At 38.3% G+C, this 18,773-nt stretch overlaps 1 protein-coding gene across 15 annotated transcripts in view; it reads right to left on the reverse strand.

The window, feature by feature from the left end:
• Positions 1–7,793: 7,793 nt before the first annotated feature.
• The window catches only part of POLN (DNA polymerase nu), a 99,467-nt gene continuing 88,487 nt past the window's right edge, over positions 7,794–18,773 (reverse strand). For 10 of the 15 annotated variants that reach the window (XM_086888967.1, XM_086888976.1, XM_086888969.1 and 7 more), the window contains 2 exons: positions 11,839–11,900; positions 9,732–9,907 (listed from right to left, as the gene is read on the reverse strand). In XM_086888967.1, the coding sequence (XP_086745093.1) occupies positions 9,800–9,907; positions 11,839–11,900 (170 nt within the window). In that variant the 3' untranslated portion in view covers positions 9,732–9,799. Of the gene's footprint in view, positions 8,959–9,731; positions 9,908–11,838; positions 11,901–18,773 lie in introns of those variants that run through there. The other 5 variants (XM_086888972.1, XM_086888977.1, XM_086888973.1 and 2 more) reach the window with 1 other exon arrangement.

The raw sequence follows: 18,773 nt of genomic DNA on the forward strand, positions 1-18,773 counted from the left end.
AATCTAGAAATGAGTTTTAAGGCTAAGACATCACATAAAAATAGCTTAAATGCCCACCCTTGAGTCAGAAGATGATGGAGAGGAAACAGGGACAAGAAAACACATTCCTGGCTCTGTACCACCAGTGTGGAGCATAAAGAAGAATATTGAGGATCCATAATACAGGAGTGATGAAAAAAGTGGAAAGCCTTCCAGCTCAAGGCTGGGCAAAAAGCCCAAAAGGCAGGGATTTCTCTGGGGTGTAGCTATGGGCAAAGATATGTTTAGAAACATGAAGCATTACCTGGATTGAAGACTGGAGACAGAAGCCAGGCTTTTCTGTGGGATGCAGTAACTTGGAGGTTGGAGAGTCATGCCTTTTTCTTTATATATATATTTTTAATCTCTCTCTTTCTCAGAGCAAATATTGATCAGATGCAGTGGCCAGCCCCAAGAGAGCACAGAAAACTCCTCAGCAGAACATTCTGTAATCTGGTGATTTGTGTATCCCTGTGGGTGGTGGGTGTTGAAAGCCTTTCAGGGAGAAAGGTTTCCTACACTTTGTAGGTAAGAGGACAGGAGCAGCTGCAGTGTCCATTGCTCTGAGTGCCTTTTGAAGGAAGGAACAGCCTTCTCAGTGTTAAAAAGCCATGGATATCAGTCACAAGGAAGTGAATCCCAGAAGCTGGCACTTAAACTCCAGAGGGGTAGAATCAGTCACTTCCCTGTGCACAGGTTTTGGGCAGGCTACTTGGATATTCAGAGGACTGGCAAACAAGGGACAGGTCTTAGGCATTTTGTGGAATGCTATGTGTATACCTGCTCCTAAAAATGCTGTGTGACACCAAGTCTGCCAGCTCCTGCTACTCCTGTCAGGCTGAGTAATCCTCATGCTAGCAGCTGATGAAAAGAAGGGTCAGAAGTTCATTTGACCCAAGTTGGACTTTCAGATAAGCAAAGATAAAGTGCCCAGCTCAGCAGGTCACTGCTCCCTGCGTGGCAAGGATGGACACGCCAAGAATGTGAGCAGGAAATGGAAGGTGGGCTGGGGTGGGCTGGGATACACAAACACACTTTTGGCCAGCCTCAAGGGTAAGGTGCACTTCTTACACAAAAGCCACCACATTCCTGATCGTGTCTGTCTAATGCTGAGGCTTTCAAAGGATACACGCTCACACTTACCTTTGTGTAAGCCACAGATGTGCAGTCTTGCTATTTTCAAGCTCCCAAATGAACTGATGGCAATAGTCCTGAAGAGAGTATTCAGGCAGAAAAAGTCATGGTGTAGATGCCTCACAGTGATGAGCTCTACTAAATGCACCAGAAGGAGTATTTGGGACTATGAGCCTTTATGCCCATTCTGTGATTTGAGCTTGCAGGTTGCAGAGGCATGTCTTTCTCAAAATTGAAGCAGAGGGAAAAATCACCTCTGAAGTCAGAACTGTGTACCTTAAATATATTAGGATACGTGGAAATAATATTTTAAGAAATTCAGGTATTGCTCAACACTGAAAGAAGTCCAGTAATTTCTGATGGAAGACAGATGAACACAAATTTTGGTCAGTCTTAAGGAGCTCTGCAAATCAACCTGGGAATAGTGTTTCCTGTCTTATGACTTACTGATTTTGTATGTTGTTTCAGAGAAAAGATCCTAATTTGTACATTGCTGTGTTTAAATAACCATAGAGTTATGTATGTATATACATATATATTCATATGGGTGACACTGGGTAAGGAAATGTGTAAAAACCTCAACCAGCTGAGCAGCAAGTAACCTCCAAAGACACAGATAAAAGTTGTATCAAGTTTCAATTCATGCAGCTGAAGGTGCCTCCTTAAGAATTATGGAGAGGAGTCCTCAGCAAGGTCCTAATAAAGTTCGCTCAGCAATACACTGATGCTGTAGTTCCTGTAACATGCTGTCCATAAGGAATTGGCAATGAACAGTCACTGGCAAGTAGGAAGATGTGTGGGGAGACAGCAAAACAACAAAGTCTAGAGAGTTTGAATACTACTATTTTTTTGCTTGATCAAAAGATCAAGATCCTTTAAAGATGAAGGGCAGGTCAGAATTTAACTATTTTGTTTCAGTATGAAGAAAAATCCATCTGCACAAGTTGAGACAGACTTCATCAGAAAATCCCAGTTTTCTCCACACCAGTAAAACTCCAGTGATAAGAAGCCCCATTATGGACTCCTTTTCTGAGGCAATTAAGAATTGCACTGACATCCAGGCAGACTGCAGAGCTGGACCATGTGGGATTCTAGCTGGGAATGACCCAGCAGAAAAGCAGGGTGCTTCACCTCTGCTATTGGTATACACTCACAGAATAATTGAGGTTGGTAAGGATCTCTGCTGGTTCTTTCTACTCCTGTCCCCAGGGGCCAGCTTCAAAGAGAGGAATGTCAGGGAGCTTTATTTTCTCTTACACTGTACAGAGTCTGCCCAGAACTAGTAACACATTGTACTAGAAGCACCCTCATTTGGCATTGGGGATGTAAACTGAGGGTCTGATTTGCTGGTGTCATTGCAGAGCCAATGACACCTTTTCTGTTGCTGTATGCTCATTCTCTGAAGACAGAAGCAGGGTTGGAAAGGATCCCAATGTGCTGCTCAGTCTCTGCCCCTGGACTGAAGAAGGATCAAAGAAGTGTAAGTATATTGTGACGTGTATTTGTCAATCCTGTTCTAGAAATGCATAGTAATAAATACCTGAAAGCTCTGTTCAAGTATATCCACATGTTCAATTACCACTAGCATTCATTTTAAAGATTTGCTTAACATCTTCCCTAGTTATACCCTGCTGAAATTTAAGTCCCTCTCTTCTCATTCTATCTCCAGGGGACCTATGGAGCAGTTCATTGCCACCTTTATGACAGCCCATCTCATACTGGATGTATTCTTTTAGATTTCTCCTGTCTTCCCAAGGTTAAACGACCTAAAAGTCTTGCAGCCTTTCCTCAGAGGTGATACTGTCTATAGCTCTGATCACTCTTGTTGGTCTCCTATGGAGTCCTGTTGCTCCATCTATTTTCTGAGACACACTTCTGAAAATTGGGCAGGGCATTCAACTGAGACCTTACTGGGGCTGAAGTGAGTGGAGGGATTGGTTATACCACTTTAAATCATTCTGCAAACACCTTCAGATCCCCAGGTCCTTCCCTGAAATTGATACCTACCTAGCTGTTCTCTACATTTTAGGAAATATGTTGCCTACATTTGGGTAGCTAACTGGTTTTGCTTTTGTGTGAAGCTTTGCATTTATCCTCACTTCTTTATATTCATCTTATACTATTATTCCATTGTGTTAAAATCCTTTTGAATTATAAACATGTTGACCAGAAGGATTTAAAGCAAGTTTTCAATTCTACAGAAGCAATATAAACAGGATTCCAGACCTTCCCAGAAAAGAAATATATGATTCATTCTCAGAAAAATATTCGGTTTGTTGTGCAATGATAAATGTCTGCCCAGACTGGAGGTGTAGGATGAATTAAAGAGGTTTTTATTAACCTGATTTCCAGGGAATGTAAGGTGTTAAAGGATTTGGATAATGCCAGGAGAAGGTTAAATTTTAGGTCAAATATGAGAAAAAGTGAAAGGACTAAAAAAAATTCAGCTGCAGAAGAAAAAGCAAATATATCACAAGCCATAGTATCAGAAGCAGCCAGAGAGTTTGACTACAGCCCAACATTTGCAACCCTTTTTTAACCTCATCTGAGACCCACAGAGGCCCCAAGGGAAGATGTTGACTTCTCCCAGCTCATGTGTTACAAAAGCTCATTATATTTAAAGGAAAACCTCCCTGGGAAGCTTATTTAATTTAACATCATGGTTCAAGTGAATGGATGGGAAGATAAACAGAGATGGGGATTGCTGGCAGGCGAGTAGGGTGGCTCAGCTTTCAAACTGCTGCAGAATTTATTCATTGTGAAGAAATGAAGTTGTTATAGGTGTCTTTCACATGCAGTTTGGAGTCAATCATCAGCCTGAACCAGCTCTGGGGCATAGCTTAGAGTTACAAAGAGACGGGAAAAATTATTCTGGCAGAAGTCCTCAGGACACTTGTCTTCTTCAGCTAACCAGATACCAATAAAACATTTAGGATAAATCAGCAATTAACTAATTTATGGACTCAGCTGGATGTGGACTAATGGATCAGTGCAAAGAGGCCAAGTAACCCAGGGAGATATTTAATTTTTTCTCAGCCAATTCTGTAGAGAAAGGCTGAGTAGCAGGCAGCAGCCACTTGTGGGGAGGATGGAGGTTGATTCTCAGGAGCCTGTAACTACAGTACTCTGCTTAACACACAAATTGGAAAATGGGATTGTAATCTGATGCATGACACTTTTGAATAATTAGATGTGAGAAATTCAGTGTGCACAGCAGATGAAACTGCCAAAAAATGTAAGGGGGGTGGGGGGAAAAGCCAGAGAGGATTTCTACAGTTAGTTTTCTAGAGCCTGGAAAAATTGATCATTAAATGAACAACTACAGTAAAAATACAGTTATCCAGAGAATAGTCTTCAAAATGCCATAAATACATAAATGTCATACCAAATGGCAGAGAGGAGTGAACTGAGGGCACAAAGATTAGAGGCAAACATATAAGCAATTTTTTTGTGACTTGTGGACAACTAATAGCGCGATTTTTACTAGAAATAATAACAGTATCTATGAGGTGAGAGGAAAGGTTAGCAGTGGAAAATTGTCAGTGTGAAGAAAAAGTTGAGGAAGAAAGAAGCTAAAAATTGTCCAACTAATTAACCTTGAATAGAGAAGGGAACATGGAAAAGCACACCAAAAATGTGCCAATATTGGCTGGAAGCTGGACCTCCATAATTCAGAACACAAGCAGACAGAGTAAAAAATTGCCTGGACTTGGAGTAGATAGTAACAACATGCTTGGTAACAAAAAAGGGACTTCCAGAAACAGGAGGTAGAACTGCATTTCAAATGTCTCAAGAGAAGCAGCTCACCAGTGACAACAGTCTGACTGCTGTCTCCAGAAGGGACGAGCTGATTATTAGGCTGGGAATGTTTCCCAGCAAGGCAAAGAGGAGGCACAATTGAAACTTATTTTAAACCCAGAGATGCACTCTCTACTAAAACCATTGCAGAATGGCAGAAAAAACGATTCCTTTCCACTCCCTGAATGTTTCTGACAATGTGTTAATACCAAAAGGAAGTATGCCAGCCAAAAGTGAGCCTGTGAGCCAGGGAATATAGTAAATGCTGGCACAGAATGAGGCAACACAGGTGGGAAGGCAAATCCCATAACATTTTGGGGCTTCTTCTGGAATGGCACTATATCCTTAATGTGCCGCAGCAGAATGTTTGAAGGGAATTTCTGGTTTGTCTTCCACCCAGGCGATTGCTGTTGTCCAACTGAGGAATGACATTGGACCAAAATTCAGGTTGGATGGGACCTCAGGAGGTCTCCAGTCCAAGCACCTGCTCAAGATAGGGTGAGCTATGAGGTCAAAAACAGATTACTCAGGGATTTGTCCAGTCTGGTCTTAAAATGGCGAAGCAAGAAAAGATGTTTCAGGCCACTGAGGATATATATCAAGAAACTATAATAGTACCTTGAACATGTTCTTTGGCCTCCTTTTTAAATCAGATTAAACAAGAAATGAAAGGAACAGGTTTTGTTGACTCCCAAAAAATGAAATTAGTTTATTATAAGGGTCTTTTTCTTAATCATTAACGTGAACAAAACTATGTCCTGGGTAATCTAGCAGATTCAATCTCTTAATCTACTCTTCCTTTTCAAAAACTCACACTTTTTTCCCCTCCTCATGTTTAAAATGTATTACTCACATAAAATTTGAGGCTAGTGTTTGAGCTGTGGTTATTATCAAGTTGGACCAGCAATGAAGATTAAAGTCCTGCCATCCCACAGTTGTACATGGACATTACAAGATTTGCAAGCAGGGAAGAATTGATCACACCATCCCATGCAAACACCAGCAAATAGCTGAGCTGTTCCATTTCCCACAGACACTGAGTTGAAGTATTTTGAAATAGTGCTCTTTCCTCACCACTTCACATGGCAAACAAAGAGATTTACAAATGATCTAAAGGAAGATTCAGGCCATCAAAGATATGTCTGAAATTAAACCCAGACACAAATAAGTTCAAAAGGGTGTTACTACTGGGTTCAGAGAATCAATTAATGAAACTCCTGCTCACAAAGGATATCTGGAACAAAGTACAACCAGCCATTTCCCTCTGCCCATCTATCCTGTGATTTCCCATTTTGTAGGGTTCTGCAATTCAAACAAAACATTTTTTTTGTTGCCCTCCCAGTACCTCTTTTTAGCTTGTGAGGAAAAGGGAATAATTTTAGAGATTGAGAGCTTTAAGGATGGAAAAGTGCTCCTATGATTGTTCCTGCTCAAGCCTAATCATGTTTTAAAGTCTCTTCCATGCAGAACCAAAATAACCTGACAAGGTGGTTATTTATTAAAATAAGGGTCTTCAGTTCTCTGGTGTGAAATTATTGTGCCACCCAAAGGAATTCAAGGCAGTCATCAAATCCTGAATATTTTCACCTATATTTATTTGGAAGGAAATCTGTGGTCAGGACTGGCCTGCTTCCTATAATGGCTCTTTAGATTCAGACCTTGACTACAGTTTGGGAAAACTGCACTGCCCAGATTTTATGATTATACATAGATCAGCACACAAGTGTGGTAAAACTGATGCCTTGTCCAGAGGATCTCGTTGGGAAATGAATTGCAAACACTACTCTTTCTCAAGTGAAGAAAGCTTCTCAGATTTTTTACTGGAGAATCTGGAGCACTGGGGTGATATCCCAAGTTCATTGTATGTATCCTGCAAGTTGAGGGGACACAAATTTCACCACGTCTCAAGACTTGGTCAGCAACAATCCTCCAAAATTATGCCAGTTTGCCTTTTGCCCTCATACACAGAATGAGCCCTTGGACATGTGTGATAAAGTGGTGTTTTATTGTTTGGCCTTCTTCCTTCTGTTAGCTGATTCTTTGGGAATTTAAAACCCCAAAGAAACTGCGACACAAGGAGAATAAAATATTAACTTTGCCTGCTTTTATGACAACCTACACAGAGTGCACGTCTGGGGAACTACAACTGACAATCTTTTGTGAAGGGCCATGTTTGAAAATTTGTATGGTGATCTCTGTATTTCTGTAGCTTCACATTTGAGCAGATGTCAATTCACACAAGTGGATTGAGGTTCTTTTTGTTCTTAAGCATGTTTTTGTTTTTTGTTAGGCTGAAGGGTCTTCCTAGTGCTGTTTGGGCTTGAAAAAATACACCATCCATCTATTTGTAAAGTATACAGCAGCCTAAAAAAAATACGCAAGGTGGAAATCAGCTGAGAATGTAACCAAAAAATTATTATTTCCTCCATATAGTAGGAAGATTAGCAATGTAGCCTTAGAGAAACAGGGTTTAGTTAGCAGAGGGTTCCCCAAACCAGCAGATCTTCAAGAGGAGTGAAAGAGATGAGACAGTAGAACATTCCACACTTATTCAATGTCACTGCAAACACAGAGGGCTTGAAAATAGCAAAAAGCAGAAGAAAATTTGTGCAACCTCCTCTCTGCTGGAGAGGTGGGATCAAGGCCCCTGCTCACAGGACCTGGCATGGTGTCACATCCATGCAGGCTGGATCTCCCCGCCAAAAGACAGACCCCAATTAATAAGCAAAATGTTCTGACATTGCTTACATGATCAATGCCAGTTTTATAAGAATCAATTTTTAGAAACTACTGACTCACGTCAGCTGACAGGTTATGTATGATTAATGAGCAACATAAGAAAACAATGTTTAATAGTTTAATGGCTTTAAGTGCAAAGTAAAATTATTTAATTATACAAATTAAAAATGCTGGAAAGTCTTTACAATCATACAGTTCAAGAATTTAAATTGTATTACTGTGATAATTTGATGTCTGATGCTGAAACATACTGAACAACTCTTAAAAGTTTTGTGCTTGACTTCAACTTCTGAATAATCAGTAGACTTCAAGGACAATTTCATATTCCACAAGCTCAGAGACAGAATGTGTAAAACAGTAATGTTACAAAACAAATCTCATTTGAAGAATAAATTCTACAGAAAAACAAATTATTTATAAAAAATCCAAACATTGAAGTAAAAGTCTGAATCTTAAAAAGGATAAGGCTGAATCCTAAAATTTATCTAAACAATATTTATCATTATATCAGTAGTAAAAATAATAAATTAGGGAAACTGTAGTACTTTATCTAAAATATGCTAAGGCCATGGTACAAATTCAGTTGGAAATTAATTGAATGGACAATCTCCTTATTTTTAATATATTTAGGCTTAAAGTTTTGTTTACCTGTTTTGCTCCAAAATTCTAGATAAAAATTAAGTTCATTAACTCTATTTCTAAGTCTGAGGAATGGAACATTTAATATGTGATGAACACCAAGCAGCTATATTCTACTCACATAATACAAAATAAGCTGCACACAACAGTTAAGCATCTGAGACAGTTCAAATACTGGCAGCTCATAAGTATTTTTACACAAACACTTCACAAAATATTAAACATTAAAGTCTAAACATCCGTGTAACTCAAATATATTTGTGATGCTCCCAAAGGGTTAATACTGTCTTGTTTCATTTCGTACATGTAGTAATTTAGCTGTGAACAAAAGCAGCTCCCCGCTGGATACCTTGGCTAAAGGGAACACAATGAACTGGTAAAAACCAGTTTTATCTCACTGCTGTTGCCTAGGGCTACAGACAAAATGAAGTAAAAAAATTCACATGCAGAGTATTAGGTGCTTATGAAAGATCCAGCAGCGCTGTTGCCTAGTGATTCAGCGAGGAATCAGCACAGGCCAATGAGGTGTTTGGGTACTGAATAACATCCCCAATGACTGCTTTACATCTCCTGCAATTCTGTCATACACCCCCATGATTTCCCAGTGGTGAGAATCACTTTCAGGGGAACCTGTCAGGAAAAAAAATAAAAATTTAAACAAATAAACACATCACATACAGCAAGATTACTATTTTTGCTTTTCCTTTTGGATGTGATACTGCTCTAGATTACACACCTATCCAATGTGAAATGTTCTTCATTTCTATTAATATTCAATTAATGCTACAATTCTGATAAAAATACCTTAACAATTTAAACTAACCTGTAGTTTTCAGATTGCAAATACATGTTACTGAATTGCAAGGAATACACTAAAGCAAAATTCATCTTATGCTTTTAAAAGAGCTACAAATTATGATGTTGATGTTTCTCTCAGCAACTTTGTCAGCAATGCATAAAGATACTAGGGTTTTTTTAACCCCCGTTTTTCAAATTCTGGGGTATTTTTATTGTTGCTTTGGTTTGATTTCAGTTTGTTTTGCAGTTCCTGGTGCTCTTGTACACAGTAGATTTGTTGACATGAAAGCTGCCTCATTAGCATGGACTATATTTTGAAAAAAAAAAGCTACTTCAAAGATAAAGCACCCTTTACCTCAAAGAAGAAAAAGAGATCTCTTGACATTAAGACTGTATGTGTGCTCTACTTTAGTGACATTTTGTCTCCATATTAAAAAATAATATTCATATTAACAGAGCACATAATACATATTTAGCTGAAATAAGTCTGCTGAAGGAGAGCAGGAGCATTTCACAAAAATCTTTTCATCTTCAACATCTCTAATCCTAAAAGACATTTTCCTACTGTATAGAAGGGTAAACAACATGAACAAAAAAAAACAGACTTTATTTTTAAAGATCACTCTCAATTTATTCTCTGAGATCAAACTTTGTGTTTTCTATCTGGCCTGTGTCATTGATCTCTTTTTGAGGCTTCAGAGGAAGGTGAAGTATCTTCATGATGGATGTAGTCTAACATGCCGCACGACCGAAAGTATGTCAGGACTTCTACAGTAATTTGCTTAGGGAAAGAAAGCCCAAACAAGGGTAATGAAATGTGTATCTCTAAATACTTCTACTGTCTTCTAAAAAGTCCTAATTCTTGAAAGCCCCAGAGGGCTCCTTATTGTCCATGTATGTGTTTCTTTTCACCTATTAAGGCATAGTTGGTGTTTATATGGAGAATTACTGTTCTCATGGGAATGACATATTGAATCCATCTGTTTAATGCACTGGGATGGTTTTGTCAGTGTGTGACAGTAAAACACCTTAGACAGAGGTGAATAACAAGGTATGTCCCATTTGTCCACAGGACATTGAAACCTTCTGCCACTTAAGGTTAGTCTGATAAATGTAACACTAAAATGATATTCCACCCCTGTAACTATGAACAATCTTAGTAACCATGTAAACATTTGTCTTTCTTAGAAACCTATTACAGTGCTCATATTTATTTCATGACCATGACTTCCTCAGACAAAGCATGAACATTGTTAACTCTGAAAAAGGCAACAAATAATCTCCTCAAACTATCCAGAAAGTACTATAGTGTTGCTATTCACTTTATATGCCACCAATAATACCATATTTGATTATTTTTAAGAACCTTATACAGCATGAATGCTAGGTACCTGATACAGTGATTTAAAATATTTAAATGTAATATACCTTGAAAAATACTCTGGCTTCTTTTTTTTTTTTTCTCCCAAGGAATTTTTAACAAAAGAAGAAAGGCAAACACAGGTGTACAATGTAAGCAACCTACAGAAATGTGGTATGCAAAGCTTGGGAGTATCAGTCCAAGAAATTTATAATCCCAGTGTGGCTAAAAAGTCTCACTGGACCATATTTAGTAAACAGGAATGTAAAAGCTTACAGGGTTAAGTGAACAGTGAGAAGGGAAATCAGTATGGGAAGCAGAAGGAGTAATTTAGATCTTGGATACCCTTCATTATCTTTTCTCAATTTTTGCGGGAAGGATGGGGTCCCTAAGGACCCATAAAGGGTCTTGTAACTGCAAGACCTCCAGAGAAAGCCTCACAAAGTGGCTGGAATGCTGCAATAGATATAGAAGATCTGGAGAAAGGAATACAAGACAAATTTTCAAGCAGTTTTCTTTTTCAGCTGCTTCCATTAGTGCAAGTCTGTATGTTGCAACCATTTCTGAAATAATTAGAATAAAGCTGTTTCTGTCCCTGAATCTTACTGAGTACTATTGCTGAGAGAGTGGCCTGGCAACACCAAGTACTCCATTTGTCAGGAAAATGGAAACTCTTGGGCTTTTGCTCACTGAAGTTTAGGGATTCCCAGGAGCTTTAGTCTTTTACCAAGCAACAAAAGCAGTCAGCTACAGTGATAGGTACCAGGTTTGTAGAGAGAGAAACATAATTATTTTATAACATAATTACAATTAGGTCCAATACATAGATAGCTGTGCAGTTATTTAATCACTTTTTAAAGATGATGGTCTGGTGGATTATGTCCTCTACCTTTAGCAATGACCAGTGATTTTGTCTGCTTTGTGTGTTAGGCTTCCACCCAGAAATGTTAAATAGACCCATTTTCTAAGTGAAAATTACTGAAGAAAGATCTTTTGCAATATTTTTCAGCAGTAACAAATGCTAGGCACATCTAGAAAGTCTATTAAAGGGACATATTTCTCACTCTACCACACCTAACAGAAGTCTTGTGGAAATGAATGAAATAGATTTTTGAATTACCATATGCATTGCTACGGCAATCTCACTTTCCAAAAGGGAGTATACTTCCTTTCAGTTATTTTCCTTAGGAACATTTATAGTAATTTGAAAAAGCAATTACCACAAATATGAACATGAAATGATTGAAGTGAAAAGCAAAATAGTTGTTTCTAGATTCGTAACAGAATGACAATAATGATGTACGAAGCTAAGTATGCCTGAGAAAGAAATGGAAATTCAAAATTGTCCCTACCTTCAATGGTACTTCCAAGGCTGTGGTTTGCTGCAGGGACTCCATTGTTCTTTTTACCAGTGCTGTAAGGTAAATTTGAAAACCCACAGATTTATTTCCCATGTTAGAATTGTTTTATATATATAAATATAAAAACGGTTTTTATATTCTGCTACATAATAGCTGTATTTCTGCATAAAAAAATTACCATTTACAACTTTCTCAGATTACTTTAAAGTGATATTTTATCTCTTGTGAACAGTTTCTTTCTTAAAATTGAATTTTAGGGTAAAATTTGCAGAATTATTTAATTTATATATCCCACAAATAAAGTACAGCACAACTACATTTCATATAAAAGTATATAGAGCATGTGTGAGTGCTCAATTTTCAACTTCACTACTCATAACTGTTTGATGATATTTTATATATTTTAGTTTTATTATGCAGTCATAAAACTCACTTAAAAAAAAGAAGCTAGAAAAAAAGCCCACAAGAATCTGAACTTTTAGAAATATTTTATTCTTCAAAGTACGAAGACCAGAGCTAAATTTTTTAAAAAATCATCCCTGTGGGATAGTGGAGCTATCAGGACTCTAAACAATTAAACTTCAGTATAATTCATGCAACTTAACAACTCATCATGCCATAACACTTTGCTCACTATTACAGTGCAAATGCATCTATAATTATTCAAAATCAATCAGATTTGCCATCACTGGTCCTGCTAATTAGTGTTTTGCTTGACAAAGATTGCTGCTTCGACACATACTGTTCTAATAAAAATCAAAGAGGGATTCAATGGATCAACATATTTTAAAAAGGAAGACATTTTTGGCTAGTGAAAGTGAAGCAGGAATACCAAGTGGCCCCAGAACCTGCACTGCTCTGACAGGATGGATGACTAAATAATGTATGTTGTCATGTGCCTCACAGACCTGAGAACGAGCAGGGTCTGTGATACGAGCTGGTAACTGCTAGAGCGAAACCCACATGATTACTGAGCAGCTTCCTTTGAAGTTACCCCTTGCTGCACATCACAGCTCTTTGGCAGCTGAGGTTAGAGGCAAAGGAGTGACAAAAACTCCACCAAGGTGTGGATGTTGTTGCTGTGGCTGCTGCCAAAACCTTTTCTAATGATGCCAGCAATGAAGAGCAGTCTGTAATGTTTGGTGTCATGTCACTGACACTGAGGTTGGCCTGATAATGATGAGAATAGCCAGCTTCTGCCTGAACAGTGCTCAGACCGTACTGGCTCACTCAGATTTGTGCACTAATGAGCTGTCATTACCTTTTCCATGAAGTCCAAATTATGCAGTAACTCAAAGTATCAGCAGATCAAGTGCCAGAGCTGAGGAAACCAAGACATTTGTTGACACATCTACATACAGCTACACCTGTAAACTTGGTTCATGTCATATTTGAGGTAGTTCATGGTCCAGAGTGGGACAGAGCAACATTTTTGGAGTGTAGAAACAAACATTGCAATCCACAGATTGTGAAAGGAGAAGTGCTGGCCTAAATAATTACTCATTTGTAATCCAGTCCAAGTCAACATGGCTATTAATAGAGAAGTGTTGGACTGCCTCTGTCTTGAGAAACCCACTCTGAATTTCAACAAGCTGTCAGCTCCAGGAGGCCAGCAATGCAGCAGATGCTGGGGCACCCCAGCCAGGTGGGATGCCTTCAGAAGGCTCAGAGCGTTGCCAGTCAGCCCTGGATAAACATTTTTTCCAAGCTACGACTGCACAAAACTTTTGACAGGATAACACTTGAATTCAGTACTTCTCAATCAGAATCACTCAGCTCTGTATGTTCCGCCAGACACTTATGAAGGGCACACTCATGTCTGTTCAGTTTAACATTTTTTGTGTTGTTAGATAAATAAACAGCAATAGAGCATTTGGGCAAAGAGAGTAATAGGTCTTCTTGACAAAATGAGCTCCAACAGACAGTAAAATATGGAGCATGAGTCAGCAGCATCACTTCCTGGGCTGAAATATGTGAGTGATACAACAAAGGCTGCTGCCTACCTATGCACTGAGTTAGACCTGTTTTCCCCAAGTTGTCTAGATCTCTGAATTTGACTGGTTCTGTCCCATTTAGCTGTTATCCCTAAAAGGGGATTCATGATGGCAGCAATGACTGCAACAGCTTTCTCTGCTGGTTCACACACTTTTTGCTCTAAGGCATCTGGCACAATCAGAATTCTACTGCATTCTTAAATACTCTTAATTTTAAAATGTACAGATTAAAGTGGCCACATCAGTGAACAAACCCAATAGTTCCTCATTCACTTTAACAACCATTAAAAACCTTCCATGTGTTTGCTTCATTTTCTTCCTTTTTTTTCCTGTCAGTTCAGCTCCCTGTTCTCTTTCTCATGTCACACTGACTTCTTCTCTACCCAGAGTTTAGTAAAGCCATTCATTTCAAGCAATCTGAAGTTGTTGTGCCTGCATTTCAGCCTTTTGAAACCACTCCTTTGCAAATATCAAGAAAAAGCAGCTGGACTGCGATTCCTGTTCAGTGGTCTGCTAAGACTGTAAACAGTGAATAAGGAAGCATTTAAACTACATTACAGTTTTGCACAAAAATAAATAGGTATAGTGGCTGAATACACTTAGGCTGGAAATTTAAAGTTCTAGATTTTGGAGACAATATTCTGGAATAGTCCTTAGTGGGAATAATTTTTCATATGAAGATGATACTTTATAAAAGAGACAATATGGCATGGGGGTATGTAATCACAGAAGAGGTCCCCTTTAGTCCCATGCACATAATATCCAATTCTCCCACTACTTCCCCAAATCTCCCTGAAAATTTCCCTCTTTCTCAAGGCTCAGAATAAATAATCAGACATATGCAATTATGGTTTTTTTATCTCATATGTATTTTAGGGTGTAGTCAGTAAAAAACAGAACTACAGAGTTTAAATAGATGTCTCTATCATTCTTAATTTTTTTTTGCTTCTTTTCTAAGATTTAGACTGGAGACTTTGGGGATAATGATTATTTCTACTCAGTCAAGAATCCAGTATATCTGGGGCACATAAATTATTAATTTTAAGATGTTCCTTTACAGCCAGCCATATACTGCAATGGCATCTGTAAAATGCTGTTCTCCCAATCTTTGCAGTTATTTTTCAAAACCCATAGTCAGCAATTAGGAGAGTTGTTGATTATACTCATCTTGAAATACTTATAAGTGCTAAGTATGCACAAAAAATATTCTGTATAAAAAAATGGTGACAGCAAAGTAAAAAGATTATACAAAAAATGAAATTTTAACATATGTTTTAACATATATTAGATTTTCTTGACACTGAGCAGAATAACTATGCTTATTGAAAGGGCTGTGAATAGGAACAAAGATAAGACACGCATGCCTGCTGTGGAACAAAAGCTTATTTGTCCCTATCGAACTGCAGACATTTTTCAAGTGCACTCACCTATGAAATTATGACTCCAGAAACATGTCAAAGCTGGCCAGACATATGATCTATGGAACAGGGATTTTTGCAAATTGAAAGCTATCTAGAGTCATCTTTAGTTTATGCACCAGTGTTTTTCAAGTTAGAAAACAGAAGCTCAGAGGACAGAAAATGTCACTAACTTGTGATGACCAGTTCATTCTTTTGTTCTTCTGTTACTGCAGCCCTCTTTTGAATATATCCACATTTTTATGCAGCTGCCTCAGTACCCAGTAAGCATAAAATTGTAGCAGAATAAAGTGAAATTTCATGCAATTTGTATGTGAGCCAAAAATGTGTAGTGGCAGATGCTAAAAAAAAGTCTAAGATACTGTTCTTTAGGTAGCAAGTGATCTTAATACCAACATAAATAGGTTTAATTTATATTTACTGTTTGGTTTTTTGTGGTATTTTTGTTTGTTTGGTTTTGGGAGTTTTTTTGTTTTGTATGTGAGTGGTTTTTTTGTGAGGTGGGCAGTTTTTTTGTGGTTTTTTTTGTTTGTTTGTTTTGACTGGTCATTTCAGTGTTCTTAAATTTCAGGTAAGTACTTCATCTGAAATACTTTATACCTGGTAAAATATTAGAAAAATTGCTTCAAACTCTATATTGTACATGTACCAAAAATAAGAAGAGATGCAGAAATTCTTTAATTCTATCAGTACTGAATAATTATAAATGAGTTCTAAAAAAACCTTTAAAAATTACTCTAATGCACTGTGATATTGAACACAAAGCACTGCAATACATATTTCTACAAAAAGATATTATTTCAAGTACCGAGTATCTTTCATTTAATTATCACTAACGGAAGCAATCAAGCAGACAGAAAGGCATGGAGGAATCCACAGTAATTGCCACTGGCAAAGTTCACCTTTCAAACCCACCAGCTGTTTATGGAACACACACTAGAAGCCAGATTCTACAGCTGTAACTACAGGTATCCCTGTACTGTAAAAAAAAAATAATTTTGCATTTCTTCACCACAAAGTGTATTCTGCCTTTTAGCTGTAATGCATTCAGCATCATCCAAGGGCAAAGAGGCATTTCAAACATAGCATGCAGCACCAGTGTCAGAAACAGTCCCCACAAAATGAAAAATTGGGTTCTGACAGTCCTAAATACTCTTCCAGAGTCTCTACACAGACTCCCAGTCTGATCTGGGGAGAGACTATCTACCTGACTACACAGACTTGAGGACTCAGAGATGCTGAGCCTTCTTGGATCCAAGAACCCAGATTTTGGCATCCCCATAATATCATCTGCCTTTCTGCTTCCTGGGCTGTTGGAGAGCTCAAGATGTGAGGAAGCCAGACAGGCAAGCTGGCCAGAAACCAGGCAGATTATTGATGGTAAAGCTGAGAGCCTTCTGCCCAAGCCAAACCAATTTCTGCCAAATGTTTTGATTTTAACTTCCCAAGCACCCTCTAATAGGAAATTAGGATTTTAAAAAGCTCTTTTGCTGTCATGTTCTTGCCCTAAACAGAGAATTGAGGGAAATAGTATGCCATATCTTTGATGAAAATTGCACCATTCAGAGTAGTATGTGCTTCATTGTATTTCAAAGTATGTCAAAGCTTGGGCAGTCAAAACCTTGTTATAAATAAATGATGTTCTGCCTTGTCCATTCAGAGTGAGCCATATGCGTACTATAGAACTGTAGGCAATGGATTCTTTTTGAAGAAGGTATTCTTCCAAAATGCAGATAAGAGCTTGTACCTCATGCAGTACTTTGTGCAGAAGTAGATCTAAAAAAACCCATTTCTTTGCTTGCCTCTTGTTTATTAGATTCAAAAGATTCCAAATCATCTGTGCATTATTAGATGCACTATAATTGGGATTTCTGTATATTGAAAAGTCCTGAAAATTCTTATTGGAGCATATGAAGTCCTAAACAAGACTAAAGAAAGTGCCAGTATTACAATCTGTGTGGCAATTTTCAGCCGCCATTTAGGAGAGTCTTAGAAGCAAAAGGACGTTTTAGTGTCATGAAGCAATTCAAAAGAGACTCTCCCATTAGGGAAACAGTGCTGAGAAGGCTTATATTCTGTACTATGATCTACTGAAATAATACTATTTACCTTTATGTTCTTTATTTATAAATCTTAAAAATACTTTAAGTTTCAATTCCATTCTACAAACAAGAAAAAGGAGATGTATATTTGTTGTTGCTTTCCTGGAAAAGTAGATAAGAAACATGACTGGAATCAGAATGCAAACATGCTGAATAGTAGGCCAGTACTTCTTGGATCACATTAAGTGCAGGAGAATAACACAGCACTGAAGTGTAATCCATTAAAACCCTCAAACACTGCCCTTTAGCTTCAAGTCCACGTCTTTCCCTTTACTGAGCTTTGTGACTGTACAACTGAGATTTCTCTCTGGATCATTAAACTCCAGGCTGGAAACTGCAAGTCAGCAGATTCTGTAATTTAAAGTTTCTGAATGGACAAAAAAGCTCATTAGATATGTAAAGACAAAGCTGACAGCTAAAGAATATTGGCAAATAAAAGTAAGAAGAGTAAGGATTTTTAAAAAGGGTGAAAAAACTTTAGGTAAAGAAATGAAAACCATATTTGGACTTTAAAAGTGCTTCAGTGAATTAGGAGCATGCATCCTACTGACAATTCTTTGGTTTAATGCTCAGACATCTAATCTGTTACTTCACTTAGCAGCTTCTGAAATAATTGGAAAAGATTAGGAGAAAAGAGTGTTCCTATTTAGTTTCATCTGAAAGGAATCTAGGTCAACTGTTCTCAGGCTGCTCTGTGATGTGAACTGAAACCGTTCACACCATGGACTGGGACAATAGGGATATCTGCTTCAGCACTTACTTCTGACTAGAAGTGAGATGCCAGTGCAGATACACCCTTTTTCTGCCTATTCAGATCAAACAAAACCCTCATTAACGACCGGAAGAATCGCTTGCTTTGGACTCTTCTAAGACACCACAGATTAGTTCTTCTACCAATAGCAGAACTATCTGCAAAAAAACAAGAGTCAGGGAGGTTGAAAGGAACCTTTGGAGGTTACCTGGTTGAGCCCTGCTGCTCAGAGGGGCCACCTCAAGATGGTTGCCCAGGACCTTGTCCAGATGGCTTTTTTACATCTCCAAGGATGGAGACTCCACAACCTCTCAGGGCAACTTGTGCCAGTGCTCACTCTCAGAGTAAAACAGTGTTCCTGTTTAGTGATCTTCAGAGAGAACCTTCTATGTTTCAGTTTGTGCCCATTGTCTGATAACTGGGCATCACCACTTCCTCTATGCCCACTCCCTCAAGATATATATATATGAGTAGGATCCTCTGAACCTTCTCTTCTCCAGGCTGAACAGTCCCAGGTCTCTTAACCTGCCTTCATAGAACAGATGCTCCCGTCCCTTCATCATCTTTGTCAACCTTTGTTGCACTTGCTTTACTCTTGTACTGGGGAGCACAGAACCAGATGCACTACTCCAAGTAAGGCTCTCCCAGTGATGAATAAAGA

This window comes from Cyanistes caeruleus, chromosome 5 (genome assembly GCF_971803275.1).
Source record: "Cyanistes caeruleus chromosome 5, bCyaCae1.hap1.1, whole genome shotgun sequence".
NCBI lineage: Eukaryota > Metazoa > Chordata > Aves > Passeriformes > Paridae > Cyanistes > Cyanistes caeruleus.